A 16,828-nucleotide genomic window follows, 5' to 3' on the forward strand; every position below is an offset into this window, starting at 1 on the left:
CTGTAAAATAAAATTACTGATAAATTGAGTCAGTGACTGTGGGAGACGTAGTAAAGTCTCCTCTTCACTTGCACAGATAAATCCCCATACCTAGTCTCATTCAAATACTAACAGAAGCAGAGACCAAATAAAGATGACATTCATGAAATAATATGGCATAATTTCTGTTCCAGAAAAGGCTATGTAAGAGCATGCCATTGCTACTGAACCACTGAGGAAACTGAAAAAACAAAAATATATTTGTTGGCAAAATGATGCAAGATAACAGTTCTGCCAAATTCACATTCTGATTTTTAATACTTTTGTTAATACAGCAACCCTGTATTTGGGAGCAAAGTGCATTTTTAACCTTAAAAAGTTAACAAAAAAAAGAGGAAGCTTTAACAGGTATAATCCCATGTCAACAGTTTATTTTCAGTGCAAGTTAAAATACAGTTATTGCTTTAGTACACAGAATACACCTTCATTAGACTAGTCTATTTTTGGAATACATATTCCCTTGTGAATGATCTGCTGTTAGAAGATGCGGTTTTACAAGCGTCAATGTGTCATGAACATGATCAACTGCGACACAAGCACTACATTGGAGAAAAAGGTACAGCAGGCTGAGAAACACCTGGCTTTAAGAATAACAGATTCTTCGTCTATTGGAGACTGGGCATTAAGGATTTGTACTCCATCAGCAGTATCCTAACCTCCTCAAGACGGCACATCAACGAGGCTGGTTGTGCCTTTGTATCAAGGCATCTTTCACAGAAAAAACACAAGGGCTTTTAAGTACTTTTACATGGTGTCTACAGTGTGATGCACTATGCGTGACAGATTCTATAGCAAAATAAGCAGCAAACCCCATTATTCCTGCTACCATGTAAAAACAAGTAAACTTTTACAAAAGTTATAGTAGTTTTTAAATAAAAGCCTGATTTATCTATCTATCTATCATACAGTTTTATGAATAATCTTTTCTGCTACAGAGTGAATGAAGAGAAACTTTTTTTTGAGGGACAGATTTCCTAGAAGATGAGTGCAATTTACCACCTTTCACAACCAGATAATTTATTCAGACTGATTGGAACTAGAATTATCACACAACATCTGGCCAGTAGAACATGTTACCTAAATCAGCAGGGTTACTGGTTGCTACCATGCAGACGTCCAGTTCGCAGTAACTGGCATCAAAGAGCCATAGACTGTAATAAACTGAAAAATTAATTCACTTTTCACTCCTAAGCTCGAGTCCTCCTTTCTGTGCAAGGATGACAAAGGGTAGACACATCAGGAAAAATATTCTGATACTCTTCACGTCTAGTAAACGCAACATTAATTTCTGAGATTTTTAATATGGCACTACAAATTAAACGTCAAATTAAATTCTAATTAAAATTCCCCAAATTGTTCATTTTCAAATATCACTACTAAACTATGTTTGTTAGATACTTGTGATAATTGCTGCTCTAACAAATCCTTTAAGTATTTTTCAGAAAAACCTGTCTCATGCCTATTCCGTACTTGCATTTTGACATCTTGCAAAACTTACTGAAATACCAACATTCTGTTGGAACAAAAGTTATTAATTCAGTCAATAAAATATTTTGCAATGGGTTAAAAGTAACTTCTGGTATTTCTAGTAAATAATTTCTGTGGAATAATACATCATTATTTAGAACCTTCTTTGAATTTCAGTAAAGTGCTATGGCTTGCTACATGTATCAGTGATGATATCTGATAGGACAGAGTTTTGCAGAAACTAATGCAACTTCCAACCATTGTGCAAAACAGACAGAATTAATTGCCAGTATTTCCACATCCAGACTTACTAGGAACAGACATCCTCATGGTGAAATTGCAGACTCATACATACATAGTAAGTGCTCTTGGGGAGAAATACTGTATATTTGTTGAAGAATTCCGTGATGCAGGGAAAAGAAAAATCACAAAGCGGGAGAGAAGCACGCACCATGTGAAGAAGCCTTTGAGCAAGCAGGGGTTGTTTTTTTTTCAGACAGGAAGCAGCAGTTACATCTCTACAAAAATGGCCAGCAAGACTGCACCTGCTATTTAAAGCGTCCATCATTCCAGTTTTACAATGTGAACACAGAAATTCTGAAGTTTAATACTAGCATTAAAATTTCTGATTGCATTTTTATAAAAGCCCTGTTTGAAACTCTCAGCAAATGCAATACACACTACAGAAATGACAAATCTAACATGCTTATGTAGGTGACTGGAATTATCTTTTTTTTCTCTGTTCCTTTGGAAACAATGGATATTCCTGATAAGCTGGAGATAGTGTGAAAGAGAGAACCTACCTTTGCCCAAAGATCTCCAGAATACAACTGCAGAGTATAAGTCAATTTAATAGAATAAAAGAATTGTCTGAGTGAATTTAGCTTTTTACATTCCTAGCCTTAATACCATATGCTTACTTGTAAGTCTCTGGAGAACAGGGACTTCCAAGAAGAGAACGGTAATCCACAGAAATCCTTATTTGTCAACATTATTGATATTCTTAATCACTAGAATTAGAAAACTAGCCAAGAGAATAATGATTTGGAGAATATATGTATTGCCAGAAGAGAAAACACCTTATACATTCATCTTAAGTAGGTGGAGTTCCTGCTAGGGAAGCAAAGTCATTGCTGTCTGAGGATTTAAGAGCATAAAGCAAGATCTGTAGGGAAAAGACATCTTATTATCCAACTATATCAGCTGACCTAGAACAAGCAAGTTTCTGTGTCCTTAAGACAGGTTGGCATGGCTTTTTTTTAAAAAAAAACCAAAACCCAACCCTTTTTTCTAACTATATCAGCTGGTCTAATTTAAAATATTATTTCTGCCTACAAATTATGCATGGATAAGAAAGAGCAGAAGGCAGACATAAAGAAAAGGCAGGATTCTTCTTGACCAGGCACAAACAGCAAGCAGTAACACACTGCATCGTATCAAGCTGCAGACCTAGTCAACCTTTAGAAAATAAGAGATATCTTGCTAAACATTTTTAGATCTTGTACTATGCTATATACAAGCAGGCTTGATAGCTGTCCAGGTAGTATTTTCCGTGTGCAACTGCTCCTTGCTACTGATTAATTACAATTCAGAGGGGAGAACTTTGTCTACAGATTTTGAAATGTGGTGTTATTCCTTTCTAAACTCATCTGTAGCAGAAACAACAGAACAAATCTGGCTTGGACTTTTCAAGTGCTTGAAAAGTAGCAAGTTTCAAGACAAAGCAACTCCTAAATTTTTTAACTTTAAGACAATTGCAGTCGCAAAATTATATTTAATATTGTGCAGTCTTCTGTTAATATGCTTAAACTTGAAAATTAACTAAATAATTTGGTTTTAGACATAAAGGTCAGTCAAGACCTGCGATAGGTGTGGGCATGAACAATGAAATACCCTATGTAGACCAGCTTGTGCTTCAAAGAAAAAAAAAAAGCTGTAACATCTATTTCATCTAGACATAAAGGCTGATGCTTGCAAACACACCACATCTACTTATGGCTCCTTTGGAGAACTTAGAAACATGATCTAGAGAAATGCACCTTCAAGAACAGTAATGACAAAGCAGGTGGACAAACCTAGGCTGCTTTAGTTTAAGGAGTAAAGCAGTTACCTAAATTACTTTTTTCTTTTAAAGCAAACATTTCCAATCTATTTTAATTATGCATGTGCTTTAGAGCTTTACAACACTGCCTGCACAATCTATTTCAGGACTGTATAATTTTGAAACAAACAAGAAAGCAGCAAACTAATATTAAGTCCATAAAATGGGCCACTGGGTACCATTATAAAGGCTGTGTACTTATAGAGACTGACTGAAAATACATATGCATATATAATAATTGCATAGATATGTATATCTATGTATCTATAGATATCTTTTTACCTCACTGTTATTACATAATCAGAAGCTTCGAAGACGCTGACAGCATGCTATCACATCTTCCATCTTATTTACAAGAAATTTTCATTGCTTGTAGGAGGACTCTAAGCAATACTTAAACTTCAGTAATGATTACGTCGAACAAACTATTCATCACTACGGAATGACCAAACATTTATCATATCTGGAAAATGTTCCACTAAACATTAAGAAATCTTTCAAATCCAAATAGATGGTGTGCATTTCCTCAGGCATGTTAAAAGCTGGAGGAAAAACAAACTAAAAAACTAGTGACTTTTTGATACAGTCTTTTGAAGGTCAGTTCCTTATGTCATGTATGCTGGTGTACAGCTGAAGGTAATTAAAAATTAAATCACTATGATTTTTTGTTCCTTTGTTTCCCCTTTGGCAAAACAGGAGAATTCAGTATCATAAGATCACAGGATAGGTCAGGTCGGAAGGAACCTCAGAAGTCTCTTGTTCAACCTCCTGCTCAAAGCTATTTGGTCAGACCAGGTTGCTCATGGGTTTATCCAGTTTCATTTTGAAAACCTCCAAGGACAGAGACTGCACAGTATCTAAAATTAAGCAAAACTCTCACACTGTTCTACCACACTAGTAAGAGAACAGCTAAAAAAAAAAAGAAACAAACTGAAAATGAGACCCTTCATCTCCCCAGTAAAAATGTCATTTTAAATGTGTTTTCCACTGGACTAGAGAAGGAGATAAATTAAAATATTTTCTTTTTTAGAACTTTTAACTTTACCGTAATACTTATTTTTCTAATGGCAACATACCTGGAACATCAAATGAGTTTGAACTCAAACTTCTGGGGATTCCCATTAGACCTGTACTTAAGTGGGAAATTACTTACCTGTGAATATCATTTATACATCAATTTGTGCTATGTATCTCCAAATATTAAAAAAACATGAAAATCCTCTTTTCAAAGGAAAATGTTTTACTTTCATCTGAAAATCTATGCCCCATCTCAGGAGAAGATTCTCCCACGGAAAGGTGGCAGGGGAATCAGCTCTTCATTGAATTGAAAGAAGATACTCAGATTTTTTTAATCTTTAAGTGTACTGATCATTTATAGCCAGGAAGAACCTCAACTTTTGATGAAAAATAGTTCTCAATGAGCATTAGGCCTTGTGTTAAGCAAGGAAGAATGCTGAAGTCTTGCTATGCAAATTCTCAATCTGAGGACAGTAAATACTTAGCAGAGCTACTCCTTCCTTAAATCTTAACACACACAGAAAAACAAAGCAGAATAGGATAATCTTGGAGAAGAAAGAAAGAAGTCAGCTATAAAGAGAAGTTCAAATGTAGAAGTATTGTATAAATATTTAGACTTGATTTTCCCTAACATATAAGAATAGTAATAATAGACTGGATCCTGAGCTGTATTTTTTCATCAATTCATCCTACTCTTTGAGCGCTAGAATAGCTACAGTTAAGCTCCTAATTTATCAGGTGTTATGATTCTTTCTAAAGGAAGGTTTTTTAAAGGGATAGAAGTTCAAAAAGATTTTAATATAAAATTTAATATTTTCATGCTCCATCCTTCTAAATTAAAAGGCAAAGAAAAAAGCTTTGCACATATGGGAGAAAATATGCATCTGCCAGCACACACCAGAAATCTGGGTTTGCTTTTTACTAAGAGATACTGTTTTTCCCAGTTTTAAGCAGCCAAGGGAATACATTCCTCAGCTTTTTTGAATGGAAATTTTAATTTTACTCTCTGAGATCTTGGGGACTTGGAAGAAGCACCTATTCCAGTCCTGTTATAGTTAACTTTCAGTTTCTCAGGTCAGGCTCATACTTAAATAGCCATGATAAATTCCCTTTAAAAGCTTATTTTGGTGAGCAAAAAGGTACACACACAATTTCTATGAATGGTCAAAACCAGTTAAAGATAACTTTCTGTCTTCAAAGACAATATATGCAAGATACTTGCAGTCCTTGCCTTGTCTACACCAGAAAATTATACTGAATTATACAACCACTTTATGTGGCTGTAGTTATATCTGGAATAGTTCTACCTACCTACATATCTTTATTGGAGCAAAATCAATTTATACACAATAGGACAAATATTTAAGAAAATACTGCATTTTTAAAAAAGATACATAACTAACTGTAACTAACTTGTGCTTTAAACTGTTGAACACAAGCCAGAATTTGACAGACTGTGTAAAGTATTAAAATAATGTCTTGTAGAACTAGAAATATCAGATGCTTCCACTGAGATAATAATTACAAATAGTAATCCAAACTGCCTGGGATGGAAGAAATGTTAAACTCATAACAAGTTTCACAGACTGAGATAAAAATATTTTGAAAAGTTGTAGTTTTCTCCTATATAGCTGTATTTCTGATGCTTACAGCTGTGCTTCTTTGAAGCTAAGACATTTAACAGCCCTATCATTTTTTAATTTTCAAAAAAATGGTAAAAATACTTTCCTCTATAAAATATGAATTTATAAAACTTTCAAGACACTTACTTTACCTGCAATACACATATATACTTTCAGCAATAAAAATCAAAATGTCTTCCCTTGAAAAGTGTTCTGTTTTCAACAAAAAGCCTTTATCTGCAAGTAGCAAAATTAAATGACAGTTTGTATTTTCACTGTGAAATGAATCTCAGCCACTTGGAAAGTTCTGGCACTGTACTTTGAAAATTAATGTTGATTACAGGTTTGCATGCTTAAGCTAATCAGCCACTTTTTGCATGCAGCATGTATGTGCCTTGATTATGTTCTCAATTGAAGCAATCCAGAGCTAGCCTTAGGTCTGAAGAGCAACTATTAGAAGGTCTGAAGAGCAACTATTAGATATTTCAGTTTTAGAGCTGTTAAATCGACAAAACTTGGGGTGGGGGGGGGAGAAGCTCCACATTACTTCTTAGGGACTAATGAAAAACATAAAGGAGTTTTAATCAACTGGTAGAGACAGCTATTTTCTCACTAAAATAGCACTCCATACTCATCTTCCAAATGAGTACAGAATGTTTTCCTAACTCTGCTCAAACTCATCAACTTAAGTCTCTAAGAGTCATGACATAGAACATAAAATTTAAAAGAGATTAGGAGAAAAAAAATGTGTGTGTATGTATATGGGTATTATTATTACACATTTTCACACACACACTTATAGTATATATACACACACTCTTGGTACATTATATACTGTCTATTTGTGTCTGAGTGTGTCATTCAGCCATAAAAACCCAGCCTCTTCTCTTGCTGCTCCAGCAAGTGAGTTTGCCCTGATTTATCCCCACAATGCATGGAGCATAACTTCCGTTAGTTTCCACCACCTCATTCTCATCTCCTTGCCCACACTGCCACTATCTTTTATCAATCATTACACCAGCTATTTTTTTATTAAGTTTTTTCATACTGACACAGCCTCCACACTTCCCTCCCATTTGTTATCCTTCTCATTTCCAGCCACCTTTCACCCAGTTTTTTTTTCAGGATTCTTATTTATCCCGTTCTCCTGGTCTGCTATACAATCCCATTTCAGCACATTCCCCAGTTTCTCTTTTGACTCTGTGTCTTCCTGCAAACACAACATGTGATGAGCAGGACTAGCTTTCTCATGAGAACATAAGGCCAGGCAGGTATGGAAGAGAAAAAAATACCACCATATTTTAGGGAAAGCATTTGCAAGCTATCTCCTCATCTCCCAGTGCCTGGCTGTCCATATGAACATGTCATCTTAAGTATGAGAACTGCAGTGTTATTCATATGATAAAACTTGATGCAAAGTGTCTCACTACTAAAGCCAGAATATCACTCAGAGCTAAAAGTACTATAATAGGAAATAATTTGAGTATGCAGAATTGAAATGTTACAAAAGAAAATATCAAATGCTTTGCAATGTCTATGCTTACCTAGATGCACAAAAGCTTTTGGTAGAGTAACTACAGAATACAAAAAGAGAAAAGAGAAAAGAAAAAAAAGCCGTCCATTTAATCCACACACAAAAGAAAAGTGGAGTCAAGAAGCCTGCAAGGAAAGTTTCTAAGGACTGACATGGATTATTTTCATCAGGGAATTGTGGTTTTTGTTTTTGAAGACAACTACCATTTATTCTGAAATAGCATATTTCTGTAGTTACACTCTAGTAGGAAATGGTATGTCAGATGAAAGATTCCATTAAAAAAATAATAAAAGGAAGTGCCCATTTCTGAGTATTTATCTGCATAAGATTTTATCAGAGGAGATGAGTTACTAACATAATTTGCATTAAGACTAACTCCAGATGATTTTGTTTCTGTTGAGAACCTTTGATATGACAAATACTGGTGAGTATCTACCAGGAAGCCCCATTCTTAATGCACACAACCTGTATCCTTTTCAACAGTTACACTCGTGCTGAGAAAGGAAGACTGGTATCATCTTAGCATCAGTATTTAAATGCCGCTGTAGTTCGGGACTTTTTTCACTAGTATCAATGTAATCCACTTAAAACAGTGGTTCTCCTTCTCAACGACGATGAGCAGGGCTTGAGGACAAAGCTCACTGCTGCATCAATGGTTCTCACTTTAGGTGAAATCCTGACCACTCTGCAGAGTATCATGCCATATTATGTTTACTTCTATATGTAGTCACAACAGATGACAGTTAAGTTCTCACCACTGAAGGCGAGAACTTTTTACCACTTGTATACTAACAAACTGTAAAAAAGAAGGTTCCACCCAGTTCAGTATTTATCTACCCCTTATAATTACCAAACACACAAAAGGAAGCAGGTGCAAGAAATCTTAATGAGGCAATCATAAAACTTCTTAAGGAAGTATCGTGTATTTCAGCAGCACTAAGAGTTGGCTGTCCTGTGAAACACTAGGGTTTCTCAATATTCCTCCAAGCTTAACAAAATATATTTATTACAAGTATTAGCCGTTTTAGTGTAAAATTTGCCCCTGGACTCAACATGAGAGATTATATAACTTTCAGCTTCAAGATAATTTTCAGGGAGGAAAAGAGATTTCAAAATTGAATGTGAAATGATCTCATTCTTGCACAGAGCCTCTTCATTCTTGTCTCATGAAAAGTGTTGACAGAGGTGTCCAATACAACTTTTTTTTATAGCATGGTGCTGTGGCTCATCTCTCATTATGTCTTTCATTCATTCTCTGAGAATTCTATATATTCTTAGTTATTAACTTTTCAGGATTTTTAAAACACTAGATTCTAGATGAGAATCAGAACTCTTGAGACTTAGTGTGTTGTACTTCAACGTTACTCAGAACTGAACTGCAATATAAACCAAATGCTTTTAGCCATATCAGATGCAACCAGCTCCAAGAACAGTTTTCAATACCCTCCAATTCTCCTGGCATTGTTTTAGGGAGCAGAGCAAAGGCATCATGAAGCTACCTCCTAATCACCACCTTTTAATCACAGAAACCAAGGACCTCAAGTATAGTTGATCAAAATTTTTGTCCAATCCAGAACACTTCACAAATAGAAACCTGATAGAAACTTCCTGCTATGTTGACTTAATTGCTCAACTCCCAGATGTATTTTTACATTTAACACAAATAGAATTGGATATTTTAACAAGTCTACCTCTAATAAAGTTTCCTATACAGAGAAAACCAAGACGCTGTAGCCTTGAAAGTCATATTCAGGAATAAAACTGAGTTGCTAGATGACACCTGAACATTAGTAGCCTCAAGCAAGAAGAGACTGGATTCTTCCCATCTAGCATAGGTTATACCTACCACCCTAGCAAGCAGCAATGACTGAGGTTATGACTCAGGAAAGTGTATATGTATTCACACTCAAAATCCTTGGTGTTACTTAACTCTGGCAAAAGTGTCAAGAAAGATACTAGGAAAATATATGCATGATAACTTCCATTTATGAAGTCGGAAATTGTATACAATATTTCTAACTCTTAATCTCACAAAGGCAGAGAGGTTTCCTAATGAGATGAAAAAGTGAATGAGACTCTAAAGAGCCCTCTATGCATGCAACCCCAAAGCAGCAGCAGCAGGGCTGGCGCAACACATACAGAGGAACAAAAGGGCTCCTGCATCATTGATTGTGCAAGTGATCTGAACTGTTTGTGCAGAAAAAAACCCCTCACAGATTCACTATTAACATCCCAATGAGCGAGTTCCCTATCATTTCTTGTGTCTAAAACACATGAAAAGTTTGATGCACAGCCATTCAGAGCGCAACTGTACCTCAAAAGACTTAGCTGCAACTTATCCCTCTCCCTCATCCCAAACTTTGCTTTGCCAATGAAGATCCACGAAGATCAGAGACCTGCAGCATAAGCTGCCATACTAAAATCTGCCGATGCTTAACCGATTCAATACTAACATTTGAAAACAGCTCATCTTTAAGTTCAAAAATTCAAGGACTTGCCTTCCCTAGATTGATATGGTTGGTGCCAAGATCAGCCAGGTCTCATCTCATCTTGGGCTTTTGTTCTGAGGAAAAATCCTTCTAATGTTCATTCATGTGACGATGCATCAGTAGACTAAAAGACCTATCAGATATACCTGAAATCCTAACAGCACAAAGGAAGCAAGCCCCCACAAAAAAATGAAGGTTTAAACACTACCTTTCCTTACAAGAAACACAGTATCAACATACATGCATTTCTTGAATTTGCTGAGTTTTCTCCCTCTACTGAGACAAGGAAAACAACAGAAAAATCTCACGTAAAGGGAAGAAAGATGGAAACAGCAACATCAGGATTTTTTTTTTCTTTTAAATGATCCAATGTAAAGTTCAATTACATTCCAGGAAAAGGTAACAGTTTTAGAAGCTACCTGCTTCAAAGGCTAAGAGCTAGCTACTAACATATGTTTAAAAGTGAAGGACCAAACTGAAGATGTAGTTCTGGTTCTCAGGTTCCTTTTAACTACTGAATACATCACCTCTGAATTTAAGTACAGGCTATGCTATTTGACTGAGGAAGTGGATGTCAAAAACTCTGAACAGATCCTTCACTTTCAGGCAGAAAGTGCAGAGTATACAAACCATACAACAGATTTAAACAACTAAAGACACTTCATGGTACTTGCTAACGAAGATCCAGAAACAGAGGGGAATGGGTGGGAGAGGAAGGAAGAAATAAAAAATTCTCCAGTTATTTCAGTATGACTAGCTGTGGAGACACTTTTTCAGAACTTGTGAACAGGTGAAAAGTAAGTTTACCATGATTGCTGAGACTTCTGCATGCACGTACACACATACATGTTATTTTGTAAGTGATGAGTTTTCGCACTAGTGTTATGCCTGAACAGGAACTTCCAGGCAGAACAATGTTATTAAAGACAGGCAAAAGACTTTCCTTAGACTACTAGTAAGAAATTACATGTTGTTACAAATTGCAAATTTTAAATCCAGACAGAATGTTAAGGAATCATGACTGCTTTTAATTGTTCAAGTTAGGATAAGAAAAATCTTTTGCCGAATCTACCATGTTGGCTGGAAGATCATTTCGTGTATTACTCTCTTTTACAGTCAGAAAATAGAAAAATTATCTACAAAATATCTTATAAAATCCTGGGTTATCATCCTTCAGAGAGCTGGGTAGAGTCATCCTCCCCAAAAGACTTATTTAAGCCAGGCAACTTTTGAAATCCTGGGAACATATAGGTCACCTAGACTTCTGAATGAAAACCTTACAGTCCTCCCAAGCGCACATTTCTACTGGATTTTGTGTGTGTGACTGTGAAAGGAAGGAGAAGGACGGACAGTGGAACTGACAACACTGAAATGTGTTTGTAGCCTCCTAACCCATGATTTCATGCTGGGAATAATTAAGGCATCATGTGTTTACTACTGATCTACCCAAAACGTTCTCAGGGATACATTGGCACAGACCCAATACCCGAAGATTCCCAGCTACGAGTCAAATCATCCATAACATTAATTTCTCAATAGAAATAAAGGGACATCAAGCTTTTACTGCATACGTTTTTTCAATAGATGTAATTATCATTATTAAAAGCCATCAGTGTGTATGTTCTTATAGAAATGGGGACTGTTTACATGAGTACTGGCATTAACTTCACTGCCAATGTTTAGACTGAAGACCTGATAGTGTTTTGTTATAAATGCGATTATTGGAAATGCCTTTCAGAGTAACAGATTATTGACATGAAAACAACATATTGCTATACTACAGACTGTTTTCCATGTCTTGTTACTTGAACAAAAACATTTTTATTTTATCATCCGTTCAATTCCTACCAGTATATTTTAGCAAGTGCACCAAACTGTACTTATTATCATCATCAAGATGGTAACATTACAGAAATTAACATACATGAAAACCACCAGTGCAGAATTAGGAGTACAGCACCTTTACTTCAAGAGAAGAGACAGACATAATTGGGCTGAGGGGAAGCAAGCAGGTAAGTGACTATGACAATGCCATTTCCCCCCCACCTTCAAGTTCTTCCAAGAAAATTCACTTGAAGGTTAATTACTTAAAGATGGTTCCCCAAGAAATGAAAGATTTTAATCCTGTTTATTTCTTTATGATATTAAAAAGGAGCCTGATAAATTTGCACATACTTCCAACAAAACGCCCAAACTCCACAATGGTAGAAAAAGCAAAGTAACATAAATTAGTGAAAAGCTAGGCAAAGTGACTCTGTACATGATGCCAGAAGTTCTGTATCTTTTTTCTTTAATCTGGCTCAAAGAACAAAACAGAGTGTCCTGTTTATTTTCATTTTGACAAATTAAAAGGAAGCTGGACAGAGTTAATAAATGTTTCTCATGCAGCCCACATATTCATGGCTTTAACTACTGACAAAAATTGTGTAGCCTACTGTAGACAGCTGAAAGAGCTCCAGCAAAGCCTTAAGAAGAATTCCTATATAATTTATCACTTCCAATTTGTATTTCCAATCCTCTTTGGAAAGTAAGACTAGAATTGTTTCTTCAGACCAGTTTCAAGTAAAGGGAACCATTTCATCAAATAATAGAAATAAGTTATATTAGTTCATTCCAGTGCAAACAAAAGCATCTGTAACAAGTCTACAGAATTTTGTCCTTTCTATATCAGCAAAGCTTATCCCAGTACCTTTAACTCTTTTTATAGAATTGCTTTAAAAGCATTCCTTAGCATTAAAGTCCTCAAGTCTGTTTTTTAAAATGTTTCTTGTTACTGAAAAATCAGTAGGAAAAATGATATCTTGATATTGTATCCCTGTGAGTGATTATCTTTTTTATGAACACATCTGACTGTAAATTGATAGTTTCATTTGATTTTTGTAATTCAGTGTGATAACCTGAATAATACCTTAACACACTAAGTGAAGCTTTGGATCTAAATATACTGTAGAATCCCTTCAACTTCACGGCACCAGTATTAACCAGAGTGGCTGAAGCATGGTTTGTGAAAGTAGGAAATAAAAGACATTCCTTAGCATGGTATTTGATCTAAACACTTTTTGTACATAATAAAATATATTTTTAATGAAGTGCCACCAGAATTTTAATTTACAGATCACTAACTCTGGAATGGCAATGGCATGAGTATTTACACATTTTGAAGGCTGTACTAAGCCAAGTTCTACAGGCCACACTCCTACATATGTAAAAGCAGAATGCATGTGAGAAGCAAAAAGCTGAAGATCAATTTCCTAAAACTGTAAGCTCTAAACTCCAAATAACAAAATGAAAGCTTGTATTTTCCACCAAGAAAGCTACCTAAGTGTTACCCATACAGCTCTTTCAAATACATCTTCTGATCATATTTAACAGTAGTGCTGGGGACCAAAACCAAAACAAACTTGCATGTTTCACAGAAACATCCTCCCACCCCCAACACTCAGGGTTTTGGGTATTATTTATGTTTTGCTGTAGGGGATTTTTTGGTGGTGGTGTTTGGTTTTTTGTTTTGTGGTTTGTTTTTTTTTGTTTGGGTTTTTTGGGTTTTTTTTTTTTCCTTATCTGACAGCAGAAACAAAGAATAATCTGCCCTGTCCAATTTCATCCAGAGATGTAAAGTTTTCAAACTATTTCCAACTTACATAAAAGTTGAAGTGTATTGTGGGTACATCATATAAGTAGAAGCAAATGTATTCTTTATAGAGCTATTTTGAAAACTAAAAAGTGTATATTGAGATGTATAAACTATAAGAAATTAAAGCATAATTGAGATAGTCATAATCACAATGTTCAAGTACGCAAGGTAACAGAAGGAAATGTAATGCAAGTTCTGTTCTTTATGGCCTAAATTAAATGCTTTACTCCTACTTTATGCAGAATGTTAAAGAATGTAGAAGAATTGGAAGGATTTTTATAATCTTCACAACTCTGCATGGAGGCAATCCCCATTTCCTCCACACGGTTTAGATGAGCAGTTAGTACAAACCTGGAGGAGGGTATAGAATGTGTTTGGTGCAGAATGATTTCTTTTGTAAAGCATCAAGCAAAACAGTCCCAAATCTGTTTGGGTCCTTCCAGAATAAGAGGTGTAAGTGATATAGCCTAGAAATTTGCTTGCCAGCTCCTGCAAAGAACACATCTACCATAATGTCTATGCACAGATTCTGTTAGAATATCACCATTGCAAGAACACTGGAGCCCAATGTCTTTTCAAAGTAGTGGTGTTTAAAAGTAATGCATTAGTAAAACAAGAAGAGAGCTTAAGAGTCAAGAGAAACAGAGAGCGCTCTACTTCATAAAATACATAATGCAGGTCCAACTTGGAAACATGATTTTAAAAAAGAAAAATCCTTAGTTTTGGAAAGCACTGAACAAGCTCACACCCCTAAAACTGAAATTCCATGTTTTTATTGCATACTGTCTTTGCAGTTTATCTGCATGCCTACAACCCCCAATCTCATGGCAGTCTTTAATATATTCTCCTATTAAATTATGTACCTTCGCCATCTTCTGCAAGAAAGGAATAGTTGTCAGAAGCTATTGTTATTGCTCAGTAAGATTGCAACAAGAGAAGGAAAAAGCTCAAAAAGGCCAGTGGAAAGGCACCAGAAGTTAGTGTACACAGATGCTGGACAGAAAACGATTGAACTGAAGCTAGGATTATTTGCATGATGTGATCAAAATTTACTTGTTTTCTCTATCTAAATGCTCTCCTCCTCTTAAGGACTGAGAAAAAGTAACTACCTTGCCTCTGAAGAAATCAGAATGGAAGGCACTCCCATGAAACAAATGGAATCCTCTGCATGAAGATGCATGTTCTGAAGTAAAAGTGGCCACAAAGATTAAACTTTGGAGAAAGATAAATGTATTCCTGATCCAGAAACAGCTGTTTCTACTAATGTTAGCAGTAGAAAAAATGTCCTTAAATCCACCTCCATTGTTTAGAGCTTAAGTGGACAGTAAACAGAGTAATGCTATTGTGAACTGCAGCCTATCTGAATATTATAAGGCACCTATAGCAGCAGCCAAACAAAAACTTGTTTGGAGGATTTAAGACAGGGATGTAATACAAAAATGTAGACAAGCTGATACTTCTGTATTGTGAACACCTAGTTAAAAAAAGGTTTTCCCCCTCCTGAAATACCCCAATCAGTACTTTTGGTACACATACCTCGAAGAATTCTCTCCTCATGGCAACGTAGAAAGTCCCAGATTCTAACAGTGCCGTCGTCAGAGCATGTAGCAAATTTATTATCCGTGGGTGAGAAACTGTTACATGAAGACACACAGCAGGGGAAAGAAGTCAGCATTTAACAGATTAGCTATGCTTCTCAGACAGGGCAAAATTATACTGTAATGTGTTATACACTGAAGGATGCATTTGAACATAGGGACTTTTAAGTGAATACAGTGCCTGCCAAATGACACTTCATCACAAGACATGAATTTAGCATAGGATTACTATTGCATTGCAGTCCCCTGTCAAATGAGGAAAAAATCCGGAATTTATTCTTAGCACCTTCCTACCTATGACTGCACACGGTAGCGCCTTCTCTGCAGGATGAGAAGCAATATCAATATGATTTGGTAACTGTCACCCTACATTTTCATGTTTGTCAATACCATAGAAAGTGACACTGTGTAGAAGCACAGGAGAACAGTTCTTAGGAAAAAACTCCTCTTCAGCCACAGGTGCTTTGCAGCAGAGAAGCAAAAATAAGGGAAAGCTGGTCACAAGAAAATGCTACTTGGATTAACTGTTGAAAAAAATTGTATATAAAACAAGTGTACCACTTATTGTAAAAGTAATTTGGAAAAAACCCTCTTATTACACCCCATCAACACCATGAAAAGAATCCTACAGACACAGAAGAAGCTTCCAGATTGAGCAGTCAATCGCTTGATGAAAGTCACTGGAAAAGCAAGGAGTTATTTAGCCATGTGATTAGGGCCAGAACATCTCCAGCAACTGACAGGCACTCACTTCCTTTCCGGTGCAGTGAAAGACCATGAAGGAGCCCTCATGAAATCCTAGATCTTTATGATCAGGAAAGGGCTTAAAATAGTAGAGAAATTCAGTGTATGGCCATGATAGTCAGACAGTAACTGAATCCAATGTAAGCACTTCTCATAACCAAACTCTGGCAGAAAATGCTGCACCCTATCAAAGAAAAATGGTGACTTTAGTGGAAAGTGGTTTTGTGGCAGTGAACCTTTATCACCGAGGGCCAGCACCTGAACCCGAAGAAACACTGCTTTAGCTTCATTTTGGATCTGCAGCTTCTCTTCAGGTTTACTTTATAAACATTTCCATATCTTACTAAAGATTATGTGCAGGTTTGCTTTAGAAACATCCTTCATTTACATCTTACTGATAGTATCGCTTTAGATTCCATTTTTTATATAAATAGACATTTGCACAACTGAGGCATCAACACTGAACCAAGAGAATATCCTACAGTCTTCTTTTCAATGGCTTGCTTACAGTTTCAAGCTTGAAGAACCCATTCAGTATTAACATTAGACTTCTGTATGTGGCAGTCTGCGTGGGTATTTAGTA

At 36.0% G+C, this 16,828-nt stretch overlaps 1 protein-coding gene across 7 annotated transcripts in view; it reads right to left on the minus strand.

Moving 5' to 3' along the window:
* WDR33 (WD repeat domain 33) overlaps positions 1-16,828 on the minus strand; it is a 71,705-nt gene that overhangs the window by 32,284 nt on the left and 22,593 nt on the right. For 4 of the 7 annotated variants that reach the window (XM_072866421.1, XM_072866415.1, XM_072866420.1 and 1 more), the window contains exon 7: positions 15,440-15,537. In XM_072866421.1, the coding sequence (XP_072722522.1) occupies positions 15,440-15,537 (98 nt within the window). The other 3 variants (XM_072866418.1, XM_072866419.1, XM_072866417.1) reach the window with 3 other exon arrangements.

Source organism: Ciconia boyciana, chromosome 7 (assembly GCF_034638445.1).
Source record: "Ciconia boyciana chromosome 7, ASM3463844v1, whole genome shotgun sequence".
Taxonomy (NCBI): Eukaryota; Metazoa; Chordata; class Aves; order Ciconiiformes; family Ciconiidae; genus Ciconia; species Ciconia boyciana.